The 27004-nt window shown below is 32.0% G+C and overlaps 1 protein-coding gene and 1 long non-coding RNA gene across 12 annotated transcripts in view; one reads left to right on the forward strand and one right to left on the reverse strand.

Annotated features, from left to right (window-relative positions):
• Positions 1-25993, forward strand: LOC133666832 (uncharacterized). The gene is made up of 2 exons (XR_009831552.1): positions 1-16082; positions 16172-25993. It is a non-coding gene; the product is annotated as an uncharacterized LOC133666832 (long non-coding RNA).
• Positions 18342-27004, reverse strand: part of LOC107993301 (kinesin-like protein KIF13B) — a 125456-nt gene continuing 116793 nt past the window's right edge. For 10 of the 11 annotated variants that reach the window (XM_062080797.1, XM_028664575.2, XM_062080796.1 and 7 more), the window contains one exon: positions 18342-27001. In XM_062080797.1, the coding sequence (XP_061936781.1) occupies positions 26913-27001 (89 nt within the window). In that variant the 3' untranslated portion in view covers positions 18342-26912. The remainder of the gene's footprint in view (positions 27002-27004) is intronic. The other variant, XR_009831548.1, reaches the window with a different exon arrangement.

Below are 27004 nucleotides of genomic sequence, written 5' to 3' on the forward strand. Positions count from 1 at the left end.
GTTTCCTCCCGAGTTTTTTTTTTTTTTTTGATATCTGTTGGACAACGGTATGGAATCGCGTTCGACGAGGGGGATAGATAAAGGGATATAGGGTTTAGGGTTAGATTGAGCGTGATTAAGTGTTTTTCTTTTTCTTTTTTTTTTATATCGGATGGATGTACTGTCGAGGAGTAGCCGGGGTGGGATGAGGAGAGTAGATAGGGAAGGGAAATGGAAGAGATGTTGTGACATCGTTCGGGACATGTGTGTAATGGGTAAGCGTGATCCGACTACGGTGTTCGTAGGAATAGAGGAGTGGCTAGGAAATATCCTTGCGATTGGGAATCGCGGCGATGACGAGTTTGAGTTGGGTCAGGGATCCGATGCGGGATCTTTGGATGCGTGCAAAGCGTGATTGCGGTTTTGGAGGGAGGGTATTGGTTTTTTCTTTTTTTTCTTTTTGCGTTTGTCAAGTGTCTATTGTTCATGGTGTGGTAGTTGATTGTGATTCGAATAACGATAGTTGAATTTCGGTAGTAGAATATACTGTTATATAGTGTTTCGAGATTTGGTAAATACATTTTTTAAAATTCGTTTATGAATTTTTGCTTATGATATGTGATTATTTCTTTAGATTAATTAAAAATAGTAGTAAATTTATTTTTGTTTTGTCTTTATTAAGATTTATCGAATAAAAGGTTTCCTTTTATTTTAATTTTCATTAATCTTTCGTCTTGAAATTTATTAAAATTCATTTACTTTTTTCAGATAGAAATTTAAACAGAATTATAATTTAATTATTGTTAGAAATTGACAACTAGTTTAGAACAAATCAATTCGTAGCGGATAAGTTATTGGACGGAGCACTAATTAATATTACTAATTAAAATATCGTTTATTATTCGTAGATGTGAATAGAAACATCTTGAAAGCCAGCCAAGTGGTTCCATTTTTGTGAGCGGAAATGCTTTTAAAATAAAAAGTATACGCGGAACTGTCTGATTCATTGGTGATTGTCAAAAAAGAGAATCATCATCTTGCGTATAATAAATCTTGTGGCTGAATAATTTCATCAATAATTTAAATGTTATTAAGAAAATTTTAATCTCTGATAGGAATAATCAAAATTTTATTGGAATAAAAATACGCCGATCGTTTAAAACACTTTTGTCTTTGTGCGAGTTGCAGTTTATCATGATTTTTATCTTGATCGGTCGCAGAATACGATATGCATTTCCGTATTCCATAATAGCGCAAGGCACACCATTGTCCCTTTTCTTTTGTTAAGAAAGAAAAACGATTTTCCACTTGCAATCGCTAGATATTCTTTTTTTCTTTTTCGCATAACACTGCAATAACACTGTGACGCGATCATTAATTTTTTAATAATTTTTAATTTTTTACAATTTCTCTTGCAAGAATTTCTATTTTATTCGAACATTCAATGTTTCTTCGTTAGCTTTTCTTCTCTTTCAATTTCCAAATTATCTCACTATAATTATATTTTCATAAATCAATCTCAATGAAATATTCAAAAACTTATTAAACGGTTCATCAATTTAAAGAATATCGTTACACTCCTATACTAGTTTTCTTTAAAAAATTACGTTGTTTCTTCCGCTAGCAATGATACAAATGTGCATTACGCACACGGTACTCATGAATAAATGATTCGACGATGCCAAGTTATCCGAAACGTTTCTGAAAATAATTTTCGAGGCAAACAATATGATTTAAGGTAACCCTCACTTGTAACAAACTTGATTTCTTTTCCTATTCTAGTTTATAATAAAGTTTCCTGAATTTTGCCTCTTTTCTCGTTTCCCCCCTTCTCTCTCATCCTGCTTTCACGTTTCTTCCAATGGATCGAAATCGAGATGATATAATTTATGCAAACCTTGTGAAACATGGAGTTGTTGTAATATTCAATTGAATGGACACGATGGACAGTGGTTTTGCTTTGTCGCGTAATATTCACGCAAAACAGTGATCTCCTGGTGAGTGAAAACTTGTTTTTTAAACAACACGATCTCCTTTACTTGATTTCGTTACCGATTCCTATGCTTTTACTTGGATAATGAGGTCTATTTGTAATGAAATGTTGAAAAATTCTTTTCTAAATTGGAAAAATATACGCAGTGCATTAATTAACCCCTGTCTGATACGTTAAAATTGTAAAAATATCAGAAAGGATGGTAGGAATATGAGATAGAAATATAAAATTAAATTAAATGATCGATCATATTATTATTCAAAACGTAATATTTCCTTTTATTTTTTACTTGTAAAAATCATATAGATTTTTGTTCATAATATAAATGTAATTCGATTACTCTTGATCATCCTTGAATCCTTCCTGACAAATCATTTTTGAACTTTTACACTCATCGACAACCGCACAATGGAAGAAAGAAAACATTGATCCTTTGGTTGATCAATCGTTTAAAAACCTTGTATTTCGAAGACTGCATTATAATCATCCAAGATTGGAACAAAGAGCAATCGAATTTCATTATACGAAGATCAGAACAATGGGTATCGACGAATTTCATTGGTATAGGTCCGATCGAGGAAATTATACAGGAGAATCTGTGAATCATCCAGCTTTTCGACCCTTTTTTCCATTCTCGAAAATTTCTTCTTAGCCCATTCTCGATCCTCAATCGAGTTTGTCGAACGCAATTCCGAATGCAAATCAACTTCAGCCTTAAGAATAATCGCTTTATAAATTCGATTTAATTCGAATATTTCGAATGACTCGTAACAATAATCCTTCAAAATGTATAAATCAATAGAAAATTGATGATTAGAAATACAGTCATACACATTGATTTCATATTAATTTGTTCTAAAAGAAGAGAGTACAAGTCGAAAGAGACGTAAGGAATAGAGATGAAGTACAAACGCGTGTAGATATCTATGTGTAGATATCTATGTGTGTAAAGATATGTTTTAGATAATTGTTAAAAGTTTTTAAGTGAGATTTTGTAAAAAATGAAGCAAGAAGGTGCAAATTAAAATACAGAGAATAATGTTTACTTTTTGCAAAATTAATGTAATAAATTTAAATTATTTTTAAATATAAATTATAGCAATAAAATATCATTCAAAATGTATAAATTGATGATAAGAGATAATTTTTTGCAAAATATAAATTTAAATTCTTTTTTTTTTTTTAAGTAAGAAACTTATTAATTATAATTTTGTTGAAGGTGATAATAGAAATAATTAATATTCATAAGTGCATGATTTAAATAGTTGCAATAACTATCATCGATTGATTGTGTGCAAATTAATGGAAAGAAATTTATTCTGTTAGTTACTTTGTTTTACTCATTCTTAGTGACTCATTTCTAGAACATTATGATAATTGTTAATTTAATGATATTTTTTTTCTAATCTTTGATTAGATAAAGTTTATATTATTAGTAAAAATTTTCTAAATATTTTGTATTTGGATATATAGATTCAAAAATTTCTGTGTGTATATTATATATTTAATTACGCGTGATAAAATTCCGAATTATTGTCGATTGACTAGCCGGTAAATCGTTGTTATTAGCACGAAATTGATTAATACATACATTTTTGCCTTATCAGTGTGTTTGCAACACGTGCTGTCTTTTTTTTTTTTCATAGAGATTATTTCATGGAACAATTTGTTATATATTAAAAAGTATTCGATTCTTCCTTTTTTTCTGGAAATTCGAAAAAATATTTTAGAAGAAAATGAGATAAGTCTGTTACACAAATTATCAAGTCTCTTTTCAATTAAAAAATTTTAATTAAATGAAACAAAGTAAATAATGAAATCGCGGAAATATATCGAATTGTTAGAGAATTAATGGAGAATAATTTTTTCGATGTAAAATAATGTAAAATTTTATTTTTACATTATTATAACAAATTTGGACTAATATTTTTAAATTGGAAAACTATATCCCACAAGAAATTTGATACATAAATTTCCAAATCGATTCAACTTTCGAACAACACTCAAGATAACGCATTTAAAATTACTTCAACAAAACAAAAAATCCTCAAACTATAATCACAAATCTGTCAAAACATCATATTAAAATTATATTATACATTTACAAAATAATTATATTCCATTCTTAGAAATCGATTTAATTCGTTAATTCGTTTCTTTCTTGAAGTTGCTCGATACAACCTCGATTCGGCTGCATTTAAATAGGTTTTAGGGCCGAATTAATGCAAATGCATTCGACGATGCTATCGTCGGGTCAACTGTAGGGTCAGGAAAAAAAGAGGCGCACGTCTTTACCCCTTTCGGTTGAAATAAAACGTCGAACAGACCACAACACTGCCCCCCCTTTCTCTCTCTCTCTCTCTCTCTCTCTCTCTCTCTCTCTCTCTCTCTCTCTCCAATCTGCGATCCCTCTCCTATTTTCATTCAAAATACCTTCTTTCGTTTTCGTCGATTCACATTTGGCTCACGTCCAACTCGAATGGAAAGACTTTCATTCATCGTCAATGGAGCTACTCGATCGCGACCTGGTTTTCTGTTTCGAAAAATCGGATACATGAAAATGGGTTCTTGGAAAATTTGCGCGGAACGATAAAGCATGAATCGGATAATAATAATCGTTTCGATATAATTTCAATAACTTCCACGTGTTTCGTGCATGTTTCGCGCGTGTTTTGTTTACGTTTTCGACACGTGAACGAGTTTAAGAGAAATATCTCGAGGAACGAAATTGTAAGAATTTCAAATGGTGTTTCGATTCCGCGAATTTTATTATTTACATTGTGCGATGATGGAGGAAGGGAAATTTTCAGGACGAGATTATGACGGAACGAGGAATATGAAAAGTAGACGATGGATAAAGGAAAATATTGCAAGAAAGTTAAAAATTTGCGATAATGATGATTGTATTTAATGAATTTTTTATATTTTTTGATGTATCGTAAGAGAATAAGAGAAATTGATTCGTTTGTTTCGTTAAAGAATCGATTCCTTTCAAAATCATCTTAACACTGTGCCATTCGTTTTATCAAAATCTTTAAACACAATTGTATGTTAGCACGTACAAGAAAAATAATTAAATCAAATCCAGATAAATTTATTCAAATTAAAAATCATCCAAGGGATAAAAATTAATTAATAAAAGGATATTGATTTATCGAAGGTTCATAGACGTATTTAAAATTCATTTTATGATTTAGGTTTGGATAATAAGATCCTTTGTTTCGTTCTACGATTTATTTTGATTCACAAGAAATCGATTTGCTTCCAAAGAAACGGTCAATTTCTCGAAGGAATTTATTATGGGGATTTTATCACGTTACCGATGCACCAGCACGTGTCGAGGCGTTTCTCATTTGCGATTTTTGCATTTCTCAGCCAGTCAGATAGATGATTTAAATACGTTTCTCGTGAAATCATCTTATTATTTCCACCTTTCTTTATTTGTTCTGCTCGCGTCGATGAATTTTCGAAGAAGTCACGCGTGGATAAGATAAAATGGAAATAATTACAAATTTATGGTTCGTTTGCGATAAATTAATTGTGATTGTGAGATTCTAAAAAATATTTGATTATCGTATGCAGACCAATTTTGCAATTTGTTATTAAGGGTGAATCATCATAGTGGCACGAATTTTCTATTTTTTTTTAAATATTATATTAATCTTTCAATTTTCTTTTTATGAAGAATAATTTATAGTATTATTTTTGTCAAAGTAATTTTTCTTTTCTTTTTTAATTTATTTATTTCAACAATAAATTTTAATTTTGTGAATTGATTCGAAACGTTGTTCCTAAATTTTAATTCATTATTTCATTATTTACATTTCAATTTTATATTATTCTCAATAATATTATACAATTATATTATTATCTTTTACAATTTCTAAAATTTCTAATTCCAAACACATTCCAAGATTAAAAAAAGAAGAATCAAATTCTATCTCTATTTGTCTTTACAAATTCAATTATTTTATCTTTCTATCTAAATTTAATAGTTTCAAATGAATGATCACGGATGCTTTATCCATTATTTATGTACAATTTTAAGTAATATCCTCTTCCGTATATTCTAATTCCATTCTGTATACATGAAAGAAATTAAAAATTAAAAAAGGAAGAAGAGAAAAAATCCTCATTCACCTCTATCAATTAAACCTTAAAATTCTCCCTGCTTGATTTAATAATCTCAGTGGACAGTGACACTACACAGCCACCAGACACTTTATCTACTTTAGACGGTCGAAGAACCTGCACCACGAGCAAAGTTAGAAAAGATTTATCCCCTATGGAGTCATCCGCCTCCCAGGCAACAACATTCCTCGAAAGGAGCGTATTCGTTATAAAGTGACGGTACGAGCAAGACCCTTCCTTGGCCGATACGAAGAATTTTGCAAGAAAAAGGAACAATTCGATCGTGCTGGGATCCACGAAACGCATCACCTGGCCGCGCCTAAAGAAACCATCTGATCAATCCTCTTTTCATTTCGTTGCCACCCTCTAATTCTAATATCGTCTATCGATCCTGTCGACTCATTCCTCCCTCTCGAGTTCATCGTTCCTTTTCACCTCTTCTCTCGTGACAACGACTCGAAAAAGTCGACAGAATGTCTTTTGTACGATGAAAAATGGTGCAATAGTGATTTCATTAGGATGGAATAGAGCAAATGAAATATATTCTCCTCTCTTGTGATTCTTATAAAATCTTGATTTAGTGAGACGTTTAATGGTGTTAAATAATGATTAATGTTACTTTCGAAAGAGCTTAAATTAGAGAAAGAAAGAGTACTTATTTGTAGTTGCTTTAGAATATTATTTTTTTTCTATTTGTTATATTTATTATGTTTATATTGTCGCGACTTATATTGGATAATAAGTATAGTAGATTTTTAATTATTTCCAATGTTTCTTTCGTCTCGTGTTACTTTCATCCTTACTTTCTCTCTTATACCTTACATTTTGTATATTCTGGAAGTCAAATAATCCGATTCATTAGTTATAAGAAACGTCTGCAATCTGTCTGTCCAGTTATAATGAATCAACATCCTTCTTTGTGGGAAGAAGGATGTCTTTCATATAATTATCCAGTTTCACTAGTTACGCCGCAATGTATCGGCGTCTTTGTGATTATATTGCTTTTGTGAATCATTGAGTAACCGCAATTGTGGATTCTTAATAATTTTTTTTTATTACGATGCATATTTATCGTTTATCTTTTTCGAAGAAATTATTATCTCATACTTTTTTTGTAATATCTCGTTTATTTATCGATTATCGGATAAATGATAAATAATTTTCACAAATAATCTACTTCTTGTAAATTTAGTGGCTTAATGATAAAAGAAATAATAGGAGATTATATTTGATTAGTTTTTGTTTAATAAGTTTTTTTCAAAGTTTATTTTAATCAATGATTGTATATTAATTTCTGCAATCTCTCGATATAGTGACTAATATGAACGTAGTCATTGACGATATAAAAATGATAACACCAGTTTATTACCAGTTTTATTAGGAAACATAAAAAAAAGCAAATATTGCAAAAATTTATTACTCATATTATATCTCGCCAATTAGAATAATAATAATAAAAAAAACGTCATTAATTTAAATATACAACAATCAAGCGTCCATTATATTTCCTTTCCTCAATTATAATAATTAATCTCTATTCTCCATACATTCAGCATCCTTCTAACTTACATATTTCTTCGTTTATTCAATCATATTATCGCTACTTCGTCATTAGATATTTTTATTAATCACGATTCGCGAAAAATCTCGTATTCTTCCAAGAAAACCCATAACTCTAACTAATTCCTGCAATAAATTTCACTCAATCGAATAGTCTATGAATATCATTACAAATTCACCTTCGATGCATAATCCAACTTCATACTTTACTTGTTGCACGATGAAAAAAAAAAGAACGAGGGGAGCAATGGATGAATCGCTGATTCATCCATCAACGATTATGGCATCGATTCTTCCGGTTTCGCGAGCGACTCACGAAAGGAAGTTCACATGCCTTCGATTTCCCTTTCCTTTCGACAAAATTCAATCGCGGTTAAAAACCACAGGCACGTGCAGTCTCAATTGTTTCACAGAGATCACGATTTTTCTTTTTTCAGAAGAGGAAAATTTTTTTCGGGTGGAAAGGAACGCGTGTACGTCAAAATAGGAAGAAAAAGTTACAATAAGAATTACGTTCTTGCAATCAGAAAAGAGTAAAATGATGAGGAAAATGAGAAGAAATTTTTAATTTGATATTAGTAGTAAAATTATTAACTTGATTTTCATATTTTTGTTTTTTTAAATATTGAGCATCTTCTATTCTTCTAACTTTTGTGTTTTTATATCTTATTTAATCTTTTTTTTTTTTTTTTTTTTTTTTACATCCCATTGGCATCTAAGAGAATTACACACATGTACAACGGCTTATCGTAACGAGAAATCTAGTCTAGAGCCAGGATTGCAGGAAATTTGTTACAATTAAATAATTGGTTTGTGACAGAGAATTCATTTTACTCCATGGAAATTCCTTCAGTCAACGATGTCAATTCGATTTCTATTCTTCTTCTTGGATCTTACGTCATATAACTCGATGGAAAATTTCCATTGACTCGTTGACAAGGGAAAATCAATTAGCTGGTTTCGAGATTGGATAATTTCCACGTTTTCCTTCCGCGTTACGATAAAAAAATGGAGTTGTTGCCTCTAGAGTTACGTTTCCATGTAATCCTTTTTGATGTCAATTAACTAATAACTACACGAGTTACATGAATTTAGTTTTCAATCTGTGGTATTGTTTGGTTGAAATTATAAAAGATGAGGAGGAACGATATGAATTGTTTGTCTCGAAAAATCGCTCGTTGATTTGAATCTGCTTTAAAAATATTTGAAACTCTTGGAAAAATAAAGAATTAGAAATAATTGTGATATATTATATTAGAACTAATTCGGAAATATGTTCGAAAAAAAGGTTATAAGATTTAAAAAGCTTTCGATATTTGATTCGATATAAAATAAAATGTAACATTTGGATGATGCTAACATGACTTGATGATAACATAACTTGACGATAGATAAAAAATTTCTCTCATTATATTCCAACAAACATCACTTTCGACGCCACTTTTATCCATTACTTTAAATTAAACTATTTAAACTCGAGTAAGATTTATCTAATTCGAACAAGATTTTCGTCCTACTTCTTCGTGAAAATAAACGTTTCCTCGTGATCTCCGTCCTTCCCTATCGTGACATTTCGCCCAGACCGCTAATAAATAATTCCTATGCAAGGATCGGCCGCGTGTAATTATGCGCAAGGTTTGCAGGATGCATCGTACATACATTTTCTCTTCCAGGTTCGATTGAAATGCATCGCGATGAATGATCCGCAAAGGCCGACATACCCGGCCGACAAGAGATCTGTACTGGCCTACAATGGCGAATTTTTTCCGATAACGAATGCACCTTGCCTTCGTTGCATCGTCGAAAATGCGTCACCTTTTAGCATCGTCTTCTCACAACTTGAGACCGAGTGACTCACAATACCAATAAGTTTCGTTCCTTTTTTCCTCCCTCTTCGTTCCGTTTCCTTTGTCTTCTTTTTCTTCTCCTTTTTTTCTTTATTATACTCGTGGAAGATTTTATTTTATTTTATTCTTTATTTTTTTTACGGAATCGGTGACGATATCCAGGGATACTGCTCGAATCTCTGGATGCGTGGATCGTTCAGGAATTTGAAACTCGATTGTAAGGATCAATGATTCAGTCTGAAATCACGACTTGCATCGATTCCTATCGATGCTGATTAATCGTTTGAGGCTAGCACTTTTGATTATTTAGAACTGATATCGATGGTTTTAATCGTATTAACATACATCGTCAAGATATATGAGAGAAGTTGCGCAAGTTGTGACTACGTTAGATAATTTTAGATACAGGTAATTCTGTTTATAATTAACTGTTAATAATTTTGTTTAAAATTTTCTTACTTTTTAAATAATAAATTTTATCGATAAATTTTAGAATATTTAAAAAAAATTCGTATTCTTCGAAAATTAACGAAAATTAGATTTAATATGTGCTTCTTCAGTCATGAATACGTGTATACTTACGTAACAAAGATAATTATGATCGTCAAATAGCAATTTTTATAAATTATAGAAAAATATCGATTCGTATCGAATATTTTTCCTTATCATTATTTTCATAACATATTATTCTTTTTTTTTCCTTTCAGAAAATGTTATTTCCGGTAAATATGATCGATCACAGATGATTCATTCATTAAATAATTTTCCAATTTAGATATTTTTTAATTTTTTTTTATCATAATCCGTACAGATTTTTTTATAAAATAAACTCTAATATTGTTGTGTCAATTAATCTTGATTTATCGGTTCGTAAAGTTTATGATAATTTTTAATTTTCAATTTCGAAATTATGATAATAAAAAGAGGAATTATGTAAAGTGGAATGGAAACTGTTCTTCACATTGTGCAAGAAAGACTTAAATATCTTGAAGTTATTCATGAATATAATTTATGCAATAGAAACTTTACTTGTCTGGAATAGAATCTAATGCATGCAAAATTATTAACAAGTTGCTACGTTGTACAAACAATAACGACATTGTTCCTTCCATCTATATCTCTTAACTCGTCTCTAAAAGGAATAGGAAATGAGAAAAATGGACAGGAAACAAGGGAGAAATAAATGTGTAAATAAGCAGAGCAATGGATAAGTGGAGAAATGGGGCGAATGATAGATACAATAATAAGAAAAGTGGGTGTAAAGTAGAGGAAAATTGTCCGCAATTCAACGAAATTCTTCCAGGATACAACTTATCCACGCTGGTTAAAATATGATTCACAGAATTTTCATCTTTTACATTTCATTTTCCAAAACTTTCCTTTATTAAAAAAAAAAGAAATCATTTATTACAAATACACACATCTGACATTTCTACATAATTATCCAAATAATAAATACATTTTTGACAAATCAAAATTTAAATATCCAGAATGTTTAAAATCTAGAATGCACAATACAAAATACCCAATAAGAAGATTCACATCATCACGTACTCAAGCGCATAATCCTCGTCTATCGTCATTTATTATTAATAACTACGAAGAAGTTTAAAAAACTTAAATGGTTCTAGATCGATCGATTCGATAAAACGCGATCACCCAGACACGTGCCTGCGTTCGCTCGCTTCACGGATTTACGAGGCGAACGGGATGACGGAAGTGGATGGAACAACTGGTAGAGGAAGTCGTTCGACTCGCCTCGATCATGCGCGCGCTCTCAATGTAACCTGCCCCATTCAGGATTCACTATGCGTGCTGTGCAGATGAATTAACGACCGCCTCACCCTGAAGTCTGATCGATCCGACAATTAGATTCGAAATTTTCGAAAATCTCAGGCCTCCGTGCGTAATACGTGCCTCTCGATTTTTCGAGGTCGATCGTTGCGATAATGAAAACGTCGTTCCCTGCGAAGGCAAATTGTTATTTTTAGAAGAGAACGATGATCCTGCGATCTTTTCGTATTTTTCTTCGTTTTTCCTCTCTTGAATTTTAATCGGTATTTGCTTACTTCTGGATCTCAAGGTGCTAATGTCTCTCGCAAGTTCTGATAATAATAAAAAAAAAAGAATCGGGAATTTTTAATTTTTTTTTCTTTTCTAAAGAAACTTGTTATTCCTTGTTTAATAAAATAGTAGTTCTACTTTAGTCAACGGGCATTGATGTGTCAGATTTAAACTATTTTATATTTGATGTCATGAAAATAAAATATAGGTATACGTAATAATGTTTCTATCTCGATAAAATGTATTAATTTTGTAGAAAAATTTTTATGTTATTTGTTTTTTCTTACGTTACGTATTCATTTGATAGCTCGATCTTAGATATCAAAAATTTAAAAGAATAAGATGATAAGATAAAAGATAAATTGAGTTGTTAAACATTTAATGAATGAATATCTGATTTTTATTTTATGGACATGTGTTATGCTTTTTTTCTTTCTTTTTTTTTTTTTTCTATACATTATGGTAGACTCTATTGTATTGAATGCATAATAGTAGCGGCCTAGATAGTCGTAGTCAATAATACCTGTTCACCTACCGTTACCGTGACGAAAGGATTAATAAAAGGCAGTATTTATATTTACTTTTTTAGTAAAGTTGTTAACGTAGAATACTTTTTTAGAACTTATATTTAATTAAAATTTTCGTTCTTTAATTATAAATTATTCTTCCAGTGGATCACACTGAATTGAAATTACTCAAAATTCATCAAAGTTTCGTAATTTCTTACTTCATTTGATTGCTATTAAAAGGAGTGAATAACGATCAAAGTAGTTGCTCGATTAAATCATCGATTATTATACAATATAACGGAATGAGTTACTGTAAATATATGTTAAAATTCCGCAAAGTTGAATACAATTTTATCGTTTAAATTCGTTTCGTATTCTTTCTCCGTTCGAATCGATGTTTACAATTCGATCAGGTGTAAAACAATTGCAGAGAGATCGCTCTTTCTTAGATCGACGTTGACGCAATTTTTCATCGATCTGGAAGAATTTCTAATTTTATGCTTCAGTTCATATTGATATGTTTATGCAACGATCACGATCACGCATAATTAAACAAATGGAAGAGAAGTTCATTCGCCACTCCGATACACATTTTATTTTAAATTTCAAAATAGGGAAAATAAGATACAGTGATGAATAATTACGAGTAAAATAAAAAGGATCTATGCTTTCAAGCATTTTTATCTATCGTTTCTTTCGTTTCAAATATAAAACGATCGATTCTTCTGTATAATCATTAGCGTTTTATATTTCATTATGAAATATAATACGTATAATTTGTGATATTTTGTGCACAGCTTAATTTCGATGAAATGAAAAGAATTTACTTTTAAAGTCTCTAATTTATTCAAACCGCGAAAAGATACTCGCGATGAAAACAGATCGAAGATCGAGGAGATAGATATCTATGAGGAGCTGTTCATCAGTTGCAAACGAAGGTTTCTGAGCGTGCTGGCGGCATTTCGAAAAGCGGACGAAGGGATTCCAGTAACACGACCGACCTTGCTGCCCGGGAAATCGGCTGAATAATTCAAAACGTTCCATTCAGAAACCGTCTATGGCATATCTAATTTTTTATATGCAAACGCTAGGTAACACAGAGGCGAAGCACAGAAGCTTGAGTTTCCTATTCCCTTGTCTTTATCGTGATTGAAATATCAAGGCGTCGTTATTTCATTCGAAATCGACAATCTAATCTGATCAAGAGGCGATCTCTGAAAAAGATCTCGAGTTTCAGGAAGCATTACCACTTCGTTAGAAGGATTCTTATTAGACGTATTTTGTCATTTTAGCGTTCGAACGTTGCATAAAACATATAATGATGGATAATATCATTGTTAACTAATCGAATCATTATTTTAAAAAAAGTCACAATTTCTCATAAAGAATTTTCATCAAGAATAAAAATTTAATTGCTCTTGCATAAATATGTATACAGATTATTAACTTGATCTGTTCGGATAAAACGTAATGTTTTTAGATCCGTAGAGTGAAAAAAAGGAAGAAGTTACACATAAAAATTTCATGACCAAGTTTCTTAAAAAATTCTTCTTCAAAAATAATTCGACTTTCTTTAATCCCACTTCATTTTCTTTATTTTGCAAATTGCAACCACAGTCACGATAACAACAAAAATCGCATTAAATATTTAACATAATCCCTCCGTAAAACGAAAAACATCCGACTACCGAATCGGCCGCGCGGTACACGTGTGCCGATCATGCTGAACGCACGTTGGAAAACAAACGAAAGAGGAGGTCTCGACGCCACTTTTGAGCACGTTCGTTTCGTGTATTCCAGTTCGCGGTGAGATTTGTATTTAACGCGGTGTCGAACGGAATAACGATCATCGGAGGAAAACAACCGCGAGAAGATTCATGTTCGACACGCGCGTGGCCGGTGAATAGATGCTCGTCCATCCAAAAAGAATAAAATAAAAAAAAAAAAGTGGAAAACGAACAGCGAACGCGCATTCCCGCATAAATGCATTCGAACGTGGCACGCCTCGGTGTAGAGGGCGCGAGAGATATATCGGAATGCGGCACGCTTGTTGCCATTTTTCTTTCATCTGGCCCGCTGTCGTTACGTCGAAACGCGACGAAGATTCGGGGAAGAGGTTTGGTAGCCGATGATTTCTGTTTGGTAATAGCATATACGTCTTGTATTATGCATTATGGTTTTGAAGATGAGCTGTTCCTTTCGTGGGGCGGCTTGGATTCAAATGATATTTGATCAAAGCCTCGTTCACGTCCCTTGAATAATTTGTGGCAAATTGAGTTTGAAGTATCAGTTGAAATATTTTCTTTTTTTTTCGAGTGAAAGAAAGTGATTCGTTATTATTATTATTCGTTTGATAAATGAAAATGATTTAGGAGAACGTTTTGGAATCCAAACGTTGTGGAAAAATATTCGTATAAGTAGGATCGTGTAGGGATTACGTTTTTGATATAGATTAGGTGTTCATGATTCGTCACAACTCATAAGCTTATTCATCTGACGATCATAAACGGAAATTAACGTTTCATGACAATGTGCTGTTCTTTGACCACGCGTTCTATGACAAGAAAATTAAATGGTTGTAAAGGATCGCAGGTGTTTCTACTTTTAACGAAAACTATTTGTGGAATCTACGATTTATCACATGGCAGGAAAATTTTCCCGATCGAAGTTGAAAGTTATCCAAGATTTACTTTTATGCTTAACATTCAGTAAAATATTCAGAGGTCAGGAAGAATTTCCTCAAGAATTCCTATTCTTACCTTCGTTTAATTTAACGTTTCAACAATCTTCGTGTTTCTTCGTCACTCTTCCATCTAAAAATTATTGTACATTCATATTTGTATCGTATGAATTCATATTTATCGATTTATTCAATTATAATAAGTCAAAATTTCGTCGAAAAATTATTCGATTCGTTTCGTAATCGTCAAATAATAAATTTTACAGTTTCAGATTATACAATTACGATCTTCCTCCTTACCCCTGCACACAGTATACCATTTTAACCCATAAGATCCACCAGCCTGGTCCCCACCTCGTACGAGATAACCTTCCCCCATCCAAAGTAGCCAAACACCCATAAACCGATTAACCGAATCGTTCCGAATCATCCATTTACCATCAATTCAAGTCATCGCCCTTGATTTATGCATCCTGTGCACCCGATGGACACGTCGTTTAATCGGTATGACGGCAAGGTGTAAACCTCTCCCCTTTGTATTTCGTTTTTTACGACCGATACCCGATCGGCACCGCCGCGAATGGAGTTAGTATCACGGAGAAATGGCCTGTTCGATGCGTTTAAACGACGGGCTGTGGCCATATAATCCGTGCATCATTCGCGAAGGGAAGAAGCGGAGGACGAGGATTGCCTGGCCATGGGCAAGTTCACTGATCCCAGTGTGTCGCGTTCGAAACGTGCCACGCGGAGACACGATGGATATGTGTATATACACACGCTCGATTCGTGGCCACGCTTGTGGCGAGAGTGAGTTGAGAGAGAGAGAGAGAGGAGGAGGAGAGAGATTGGAGGAGAAATAAAAAGGAGAAAGAAAGAAAAAAAAAAGGAAAAAAAAGAAGGAATAAGAGAGACGCGAACTCGCTCTTACACCGTGAACATGGCCATGACGTGAAAGCAAAAGAAGGCATGCGTTACATCCGAGCGATACGTTCCCCTCGGCTGCTGAATGTCAATGCTTTAGGGCGCTTCTTGGAATTCAGGCGAAAAATCGATGATCCCTAGCCTGACCGAGCCGATAACGAAACTCTTGAACCGCGATCGTTCACCTTTTTCGTCCCGGCCGAAGCAGACCGATTTCTCCTCCCCGAGTTCGGCTGAATTTTCAACTTTTATTTTTTCAGGCGTATGCTGTTGTGTGTGTTCGTTGTTGGGATCGTTTCAGAGATCCTCGGCGGGGGGATTTGGGAATATTATAATCGAGAGCATGTTGATGGATTCTTTTATTAGCGAGGTTTGCAGGATTGCGGCCTTGAACTTAGGTGAGTTGCGGAGGATTGTAGATTGTAGCATTTGAAATGATTATTTTTATTTTTTAGCAGTAGTAGAATTTTGGTGTTATTTGTTTTAGAAATTATTTTCGATTCTCCCTCTTAGTCACAAGTTTACTATAATAATAGTAAGAACTGGTCATCTCGATGCATGCAAATTGGAATAATTGATGCGTGAATAAATTTGGATTCTTATGACTGAACGATAAATTATTAATCAAATAATATCTTTAATATCTGTCTTTATATTTACCAAAAAATACTTGATTTTATAATGACAACGAATCCTTGAGATTATTGAAATACTCGTCATAGCAATATTTTTAAACTTATGGATATAGGAATAATTCAAAAAAATATAAACTTTTTAGAGGACGAGATATTTGAAACCTTCGTTGTTAAAACAATAAAAATATATATATATATATAATTCTACAATGAATATATTAAATTTGTTTGGACAAAAATATGTTGTCTTTACTTCATTTTGAATTATTCTTTTTATGCATATATTTTATTTTTCCATTTTATCAATGAGATAAATTATTATATAATTGGCATTTCTAATCCAATCAAACGAACAAACGTATATTCCTATATTCTCCTCCTAAGAAACGTAGTGCTCAAAAATCTCAAGCCAATAATTACAAGTCTGATTACCACAACACTAATTAATATCCCTCGCAATTAAGCAATATTGTTTTCCACGAAATAACGCCTGTGTCTTGGACTCTGCCATAAACTCCATCAGGCTTGCACGTGCTCCAGCTACTCTCGCGAAGCCTGTATTTATGTAGACAACTATTTACACCGGCCAAGGTAAAGCACGATGATTGTACGGGAATTCACGGTACATATGCTTCACGAGCGGGCAAACAACGAGCGGTCGAGAGGCAACCGAGGTACAAGTGGGATTATTAATTGCAGACATCTTGTCGCCCCATCGTCGTGTCTATCGAGGATGAAGAGAACGAGAGAAAGAGAAAAAAAAAGAAAAATTTTTCTTCCTCGAGTGCACTATCGCGCTACGGCTAACTGTTTGCTCTCCGTCCGGAGAGGCCAGATCTTTGTCGCGTCTAGTGATTTTCTCGTCGGCAGAAAGACGAGAAGCGCGAGGATTTCTTCTCGTCGCACGGGACAAAAAGGACCTTGGAATCCTGGGGCCCGGTGTCACCGACATTCCCACAGGAGTCATCCTATTATATTTAAATTGAGCAAGCGTGCCTTACGCCCATATATACGGCTCGACGTCTCGTGTGTATGCGAGCACGTGAGCAAGTAAACGGCGACGGGTCAGAGCCACCGGCAAGCCCACTCCACGCGAATCTCCCTTCGATTTTTCTTTCTTTCTTCGACTAAGGATGAACACTTTCGTTTGTCACCGCGGCTGATCCATCCGATCGCCGGAAGTTAGACGTGTCTGCGGCTAATATTTATGCTAAGTAGCGGTATAATCAGCTGACGGAATAATTTTTGTTTTGGTCCCTCGAGAGAGTCTAAATAAATTGCTGGATCTCTTTTTCTCAAAATAGGTTGAATGGATGAATGTTATAATTTAAAGGAATCGAATGAAATTTTATATGTAAGAATTATGGATGAAAAATGTTGATTGAAATGTATGTTTATATTCAAGAGGAGCGAGAAAGATACGAAATAATTCAAGGAGTATTAGGAAAAGGAATTAATTTTGTTTATTTTCAATTAATATTTAAATTTTTGATCGATTTTTTTTTAGATACTTTTGCGTTCAATGTTTAAAAAAATAAATAGGAATAATTTGTATTTTTGAATGCTTTTTTTTTTATTACATATTAAGTAGCGGAAGTTCATAGGAATTTCTAGGCATGTTTTTAAAAATATTTTATGATTATTAAATGTTTTGGTATCGTAATCTCATGTGTAATTTTCTAGTTGATATTTCAACTTCTATATTAAACATAATAATGAACCTTGGGAAAAGCAATGATTGAATGCAAAATACACTACGTATGATGAATACTTATCAAAAAAAAAAAAAAAAAAAAATGAAACATTTTAATTAAATCTGTCTTGTATTTCGAAGGATTGAAAGTATATTAAATTTATATAAAAATATTATTTATATAAATTATTATATATTTAAAAGGAGGTAGGATGAATTGTCAAATCGAAGATGATGTTGTATCATTCTGGCTTAAATATTAAAAATAAAGATAACATTTATACTTCAATATAGAAAATATTTACGTCTAACAACAGTACACAGAGGCAGAACATTAAATTATACTTTTATTATATTCATAAAAATTAAAATGTACACACCTTATTGTTTAAGTCATACTCGTATTAGCTTCTATGTAAGTATCGCAGTATGTATAATATTTAACAATAGAGGTATAGGTACTCTCTCGAGACGAGATGAGCTTACGAAAAGAATACATGAATTTTTTTTTTATCCTTGGGGTGATACGGTATTTTGTAGCTTACTTCCGATAATTATTAATATTATTGACTGCTTACAAAATAATACTATTACACAATAAGTCATCTCTCGGTTTACGACACAGTTCCGGTGTGATTCCATTAATTTAATTATCGTTTCAGCCCTCAGATGGCCCTACGAGATCGGAAAAAAGTAGTACAATATAGTCCGTCTCTGACAATAAATAGGGGATACCGCGCGATTCCGCTACAAGTCCGCTACTAAAGAAAACAAAGAATGATTAGCTTTTTTTTTCCTTTCGAAGAAATTACATGGAATATATCTCCTACCTATATTTTTTTTTTAATGTATCATATTTTTTTTTTTTTTTTTTTGCTTTTCTTACTTATCTTTCTTCACCGCTAAGCACGTCGTGCCACTAGTGCGTACGCCTGCGATCGGATGTGTATGTGCGTGTGTAATACGTAACGTGATCGTTATGTGTATAATAAAGATGTTCGTTAAAAGTTAACGTTGAAAAATATGCCCGCAAAATAGAGAAAAACCTTTGCTCGATCGAAGCCTGTATAATAATAAAATCGTCAAGCGTGTGAGGCTAATAAGATGTGGAACTAGATATTGAAAGAAATGAGGTGAAAAATTCATTCGATTGCGATAATTTTTGTTACCTACGTTCCAGTTGAAAAAGATTGCGATGATAATAAAAATGAGTTTGTATAGAGCGACGACAAAACTTCCATAAAAGCACGTACGTCGTATGTAATGCGATCTTGTTTCCTTTTTCTCGTTTTATTTTTATCGCGTGTCGATCCTGTTTTGTTTAATGTCCACGAGTGAGCAAGTGTGGGAAACGAACACACTATGCTTGAAAAGCATTCTCCGTGCAACGAGCACAGTAGCACCAGCGCGCGTGAAAAAGGTACGATGCTAATTTGATCGCTAACTATCGTCTAAAGTAATGGAATTTGAATCTTCGCCGAGATGTCGACGTGTTAATTATTCACTATATGCGTAACACGAAATAAAAGTCGCCTAAGCGCCTCTGATTTATCTTACTTCTATTTTTTTTTTTACATTCCCGGTTTCGATCACCGCTTCGATCACGATTGCAATCACACCCTTATCAATTTGTCCACGTTATTGAAATATATACATCGTGTGTATTTTTCCAACAACTTTTCCGCGTTTCAATTCCCTTTAATTATGATCTTTCAATTGTAAAAAATACGCGATCATACAGAAGATGATTCACGATACTTTTCATTTTTGATTGAGCAATCGAGGTTAGGATTTTGACGTTTGATTCGATACATCATATCGATTTATATGTACGCTATTCGATTTCGGATGTATCGATTTATTTGATAGTAATGGAGCGTCTCTTTCGTGACGCGTTTTTTTTTTTTTGAGCTTTTCAATTTTTATGGGAATTGATTTGAAAAGTTTTTGAAATTCGAGTGATTTGAGTGTTTTAATTTTAAATAAAAGTAATGACTTTTGATTAGTGTGCTCTTGCAAACGCGATCGAAGCAATATCGTTACAATATCAAGACGATTCAAGTTCAATTGCTCGATGTTCTTTGCTATTTTGCATTGAATATCAATTATTACGAGGTATAATTATTATTTGAGAAAATTTTACAATAGAATTACTTGTTTTATTAATTACTTGTTTAAGATGCATATATTTCTGATAAGTTGTTTTATAAATATTTAGTGGAATAACACTTTTTCGATATTATTTAAAATACATGCATATATTCAAAATTCTGTTAATATTATTACTTTGATTCTTTTCTTTTCTTAGTTTTTGATTTCAATTCTCAATCAGATGTTAATTAAATATTTTTTAAATCTTAATTAATAAAAAAAATTGGAAATTTTTAAACTATTAAAATAATCTGATAAAGTACATAATATATCAACATGTTAATGTTGCATTCATATTTACTAGAAAAATGTTAATTGTAAAATTAGTTTAAATTAATATTAATAAATTATATATAAAATAAACCATACTCAACAATAGATTCATTGAATAGATTATTTATATTCATCTATCTATTTTTGATTCTATTTTATCTATTTTATCAATCTTGTATATTACGTAATATACAAGTAAATTTCTACAATTGTACATGAGATATTCGTTGAAAAAGTTAATATTCACTTTGTTCTGTCATTTCTATATACGACGTTACATCAAAAGTAGGAAAGTAGAAATAAAAAAAAAAAAAAATAACGGAACACGATTAAAGTGAAAATGTTCAAATGATTTGATCACGCGAACATCGTAATGGAAACACAAAATGGCAGAACATCCCGCGAATCGTCCTTGTATCGTCCCACAGTCTTACATAAGACTTCATCCGAATAGATATCAGTTGAATGGGAATTGATTCTAAACACGTTTTCTGCCTTTAATCACGCAATGCAAAAATAGGCTTTCCTATTTCCGGTTACCTAGTACCGGAGCGAATGACACAGCGATCTACGGATCTACAGAGAATTCCCAAAATTCTTACAATCTAGTATCAATCATTTTTTTTTTTCTTATTAACTTTTCTCGTTTTATTCGTCCGAAGAAGTTGTTCTATATTATTACAAGGCGAATCCTCGATCGATTGGAGTAAACGTATTCCAAAATTTTTCTTTTTGAATTTTTTGACCGCCAGCGATCAATTCGAATTCAATCAATTGAATATAAAATAATAATCTCTTTTTAAATACTTTTTATAACATTGTGAATTTTTAAATTTAAATAACCGAGTAGTATAATCGGATTTTAGAACGGTTTAAGAATATCAAGTCTCAATATTTGATCAATATCGAGTATCGTTATATTTGAAAATACATTATTCGCGATATTATGAACATTGAATAGTTCTCTTAAGTACTCTTGAATATTAAATACCGGTATTTAATATGTTAGATCATTGAGTACGAATATTTAAATATTTCTCAGTACTAAATACCAGTATTAAAGTATCATAGAATAATAAATATCAATATTTGAGCACTTTTGAACTAGTATTTGATATTTCAGTGAATATTTAACTTTTCGATGTAATAAATAACGCTCATTACATGGAGCGCTAATATCTAAATAGGAATTATCCTCGTACAAATTATGAATAAACATATCGTAGTTAAAAAATAAAATCGTAGAAATTGTTTTCTATCAAACAAATAAGAACGGAATACGTCGTTCCATGGATCGAGTATTCAAAAAGGTACAATGAACGAAAATTACACGGTCGACAATTCTATTTGGTCGCACCAACTATAGATTGATTCGATTGCAATGTATAGTGTCGGCCTCGGTATCGCTGGTATAACAACAATCGAAGGGGATGATGATGATGAGGAAAAATGGAGGGATAAAGGGTAGAAGGAATTTATCTGTGAAGCTGGTGCACATCGTATCTATAATTTTCTTACAATACTGTGTCGATAAACGTCTAAGTACCGGTGTGTGTCTGATGGTTTTCTTTTTGCGCACATACCTTTTTTTATCTTTTGTTATTTGCTCTTTTTTTTTTACACATTACATTAAAATATAACACCAATCTCGATTCGCTTACGTTATACATATATATATACGTGAGTTCTTATTTTTTTTGTATTTTTTTTTTGTTTTTTATTCGTTTCTTTTAATGTATTCAGCGATGATCGTTCGAACAGTCTCTCACCGTCAAGCGTTTAGAAGAGTTCCGAATTCAATATTAACATGTTCGCACTTCGCGTTTATTAATTGACGACACTGGAAAATGCAGGCTTCGCGGATAGCAATTAAGATAAGTAGGAAAGTCTCTGTGTAATTAATTATTGAGTAGTAACATAATTAAAAAAAAATTGTTTGTTTATGTTATTTTAATTATAACAATCCATTTCATTAATAATAAAATTATTAATAAAAATATTTTGTTATATTTTTACCGATGAAATCATTTTTTTATTTATATTTGATTAATAATTTATAGAGTTTTTCAATCAACTCAACCAAATTCTTAATAATTTTTTTCATATTTATTTTGGAATATTTTTTTTTCCCCAATTATTTCTGAAGTAAGACATATAAATTATTATTTTGAAATTTATATTGTAAGATAAATAAATATTATTTTAATAGGTGAATTTTTCATACGTTACTACACAATATTTTTCAATACGCTGTAAAGATTTTTCTAAAAAATTATTGTGCTGTCAGTTTCGTGCTAATTTTCTTGGAAAAGAAAAAAATTGAAAGATTTCCAATTTCTTTTTTTACTGTTATCCTTTAACGTTTCAACTATTTAGTGGATGGTTGTTGTACAATTCTTTGAAATTTGTAAACGCGAATAATCTTACTTTAAGATAATCGTGTATTAAAGTACTTGTAATCAATATATTTTTTTATTATATAAACAATCGTATGTAAAAAAATTTAAAGATTTTGATTACAATAAAATCTTTAATAAATTATAAATATTCAATTATCAAGAATTCTATCATTTAGTTTATCTAATAATTTCCAAGTCAAATTGCATTACAGAGAATTAAATTTTTTAAAATTCTTTTTTTTTTACATATTTCAAGTCAGCATACTCAAACCTTGTCACAACTTAACTTAAAGAACTTAATCAATAATATAATTTTGATTGCACAAGTACTTAAATACCTTTCCTACTCACGTTTCACAAAAATGGCCCACGCTCTTTAAATCATCGCACACGTTCACCATTCTCTCACGAAATTTCCAAATAATGATTATCAGAAATATTTTTGGAGCGTATGCAAGAGCGAACATTGCTGAGATATCACAGCCACAATGGCTGGTTTTTTTGCGATGGATGCGTAAAATGGTACCTTAAATCGGTCGTAATGCATCGGCAGCAGTGCGGAGGATAGAAAAACGAGGGAGCAGCGTAAAACGGCAAAAGATTAAGTCTTCACAGCCTTTCATATAGTTAAGAGAATCGATTAGATATTACAGAGCATTTTATTTTTTACGGTTCGTTTTTTATATTTTTATTATTATTTTTTTTAATACTCTCGAAAAAATGGACCCGTGCGACCCTTTGTTTCAACTTGTTTTTTTATTTTATTTTATTTACTTTGTGTCTTCCTCTTGTTTTCTCTCTTCCTTTCTTCTTCTTGTTCTTCTTCTTCTTCTTCTTCTTCTTTTTTTCTCCTGTTTTTTTTTATCGTTTTTAATTAATTTTTCTTCTGGAACTTAGACCGTGTGTTTCTTGTGTGTTTTGTATTTTGTGGCTGTAGCACTTGCTCGGATAAAAGGGGGGGGATAATGTTAAACTCGGAAGTCTTCCAGAGACATTCGTAAAACCGATTGGTCGAAAATATTATTCTAGAATCCGTTTAGGGTATAAAGTGTAATTGTGAACGATTATCATATTAGATAATTATAACGATAAAAATGGACATTGTCTTATCGTGGGATGGAATAGGCTGTGTAAGCTCCGTCGATGCTAAATGCTCCACTGTGTGTTATTGTAAACGTAATGAGAAAGAAACAAAAGGCATAAAAAAGAAGGAAAATATGTATGTACAATTTATAACTTTTACAATAAAACAATTATAAGATACTTATAAATAAAATCGGAGATTTTACAATTGTTGTTTAAACAAAAATTTCATGTTTCACTGTATCGATAAAATATAAATAAAGAAACAAAAAAAAAAAAAAAAAGAAAAGAAAAAAAACAAAAAATATAATGCATCGCGTCTAAAATGAAAATTATTTTGTTAACCGTATGCCAGACAGGCATGTAGCATCACTGTGACATTTATGAGTCTTAAATTTTCTTTCATCTTTAATAATCTTGAATTACCAAAAAATGGACAGAGATACCTTCGTTCGCGGCGTTTCCTTTTCGTGTAAATTTTGTCTTTATTTCTTTTATAATTTATAACTTGTAATATTCTCTCTCTCTCTCTCTCTCTCTCTCTCTCTTTCTCTCTCTCTCTGTCTCTCTCTCTTATAATCGCTCGCAAGTACACGAAATCAAGTCTCTCTTAATAAATCAACCACTGTTTTCAGGAAACGTCGCGTCGTAGGCGAGTTTTATTATTTATATTCAATAAATATTACATATACAGTAATATGTTCATTATTGATATAGTATTTAGTATTGTTCTAATTGGACAGAAGTTGTTGTTCATGTTGTTGTGATTATTTGGTTGCTGTTGTTCACAATTTGGGCGAATTTTCCTTTCTCTCATTCCTCCACGGTTATCATCTTAATCGTTCATTGCTTCTTTCATTCAACGTTCATTTCTTCGATTCACATCTTTAACCATTTTTTCTTCCTTTATACTATATTCTCCTCTTCTCTTCGTATCCTTTTTTTTTTGCACTCCGCACAATCTATCTTGTAAATTAAAAAAAATATGCGATACCGCCATTTGATTTTTCTCTTATACACGACACCTTTATTAATCGTCACTTATTACCTTTTTTTCGCACAGTCCTTTTTTTACCTTCTTCCTCCTCTTCCTTTTCTTCTTCTTCTTTTTTTTTTTTTTTTATCTAAACGAATATATCGTAGATTTATTTATTTATTTTTTTCGTCGAACAAGAAATCAGTATCGTCATCGTCGTACTGAGCAAAAATCACGTTTTGAAATCGTATCAAATATATATATGTATATTATTAGAGTTATATCGCGGTGAAAAATTTTAACCCAAGAGGAGAAAAGTGCAGAATCGAAATCGTGATAAATCGTGGAAAAACCACGATTGGAAAAAACAGAGAAAGAAAGAAATAACGTCGAATCAACACGGTTATATGCAAATTCAAAATACAATGAAGCAAGCTCGTATTATTATTGTTATTATTATTATTATTATTTTTTCCATTTTCTTTAATATTCGATCTCTATTATCTAAAACTTACGAACCTAATATTGCGATCCTAATGTGATCGTGTTGCACTCGAATAAAATACACAACTGGCCCGGCGAGTTAATTTGTGATAAATAAAAACGAGGGTCAGTGTGAATTTCCTTTCCTTTCCTTTTTTTTTTCTTTTTTCCTTTTTTTTTTCCCCCATTTAATTTCTATGATATCGTGCAACACGGCACGATTTTCTTCCATACATTTTGCGCTTTCATATAAATTAATCGCGTGTCATGTTCGCGTTAACAAACGTAATGCTGGACAGAGGACAATAATTGTATGTTACAATAAAAAGGAACTTAACAGATTGCGCTAAAAAAATACAATATATATATGAAACAATTGTATACATATAAAATCTTTAAATAATCTACGCAACGCGGTAAATTCGTGTTTCGAGAAAAGAATTCTTCTTTTTTTAAATTATTCTTTATATCCATCCTGTATTTATTTATTTATTTATTTATTTATTCTTCCATTGGTTACTTCTCCGACATTCAAAATTACCACCTGGTAATTTTGGAGAGTGTCTTTTTTTCCCCCCCGTATATTTCTATGTATATGTTATATCAGCAATTTTTTTATAAAATTGCCAATTGTTATTTTGTTTTATTATTTAACCGATCGTGGATGTGTAACGTGGCATACATATATCTGTACCGATATTTCGATATATTTTTCTTTTATTTTCAATTAAACGCAAATTAAGTGCTTAGAAGAATATTATCGTCTAAGAGGCGGTCGATTCGAATTGCCATCAAATGGTAGAAGATAAATGGTCGAAATAAGTGACTCCAATATTTCCCTCTTTCTTCGATAGCGTTAAAAAATGTACAATTAATTACGCGAAACTAAACGGATGCTTCCTCTTATGTAAAAAGTAAATGGCTCATCATCCCAGTCGTTTAAAATAAAAAGTTTTGTGGAATGCTTACAAATTATATATGATAATATATATATATATTATATATTCGATTGAATATCATCCGCTAACTCTCTCGATACGAAAAGAAAGAAAATAATTCTTCTTATTCGTATCGATATTCTTGCGCGCAGACGCTTTTTCTCATTCTCTCTCATTCGAACTATCTCTCCCTCTCTCTCATTCTCTTTCATTCTATCTTTCTCTCTCTTCTTTCGCGCTTAACTCTCTTCCTTTCTCTCTCTCTCTCTCTCTCTCCTCTCTCTCTCTCACTCTCGCTCTCGCTACGCTACTGAAATGCGAATTAATTGTAGATACTATGCTTTAGAACAGCATGTCCTGTTCGAAAAAATTGAGAGAACGTCCCATGCTTTGTGTGATACACATTAATGACCTAATAATTTTTTTTTTCTTTCAAGTAATATTCATAAGTAATTAGTTATAATCCATAGCTGCCCTAAATGTCTAAGGGACTGAAACACTGCTGCTACACATATCATAGGCATGTAGCAATTAGGATATTTAGTGGCTTATTAGTAAAACGAAGTTATGGTGAAGCGGTGTTGTTGTGTGATCCGTTTACTTGCCCCGTGGTGAAGATCGTGTGCCTGTCGTTGAGAGGCCCTCCCCTCGGCTTCGACTTCGGTGCAAGGAATGTAAACCCTCACCTG

Source organism: Apis cerana, linkage group LG10 (genome assembly GCF_029169275.1).
Source record: "Apis cerana isolate GH-2021 linkage group LG10, AcerK_1.0, whole genome shotgun sequence".
NCBI classification, from domain to species: Eukaryota; Metazoa; Arthropoda; class Insecta; order Hymenoptera; family Apidae; genus Apis; species Apis cerana.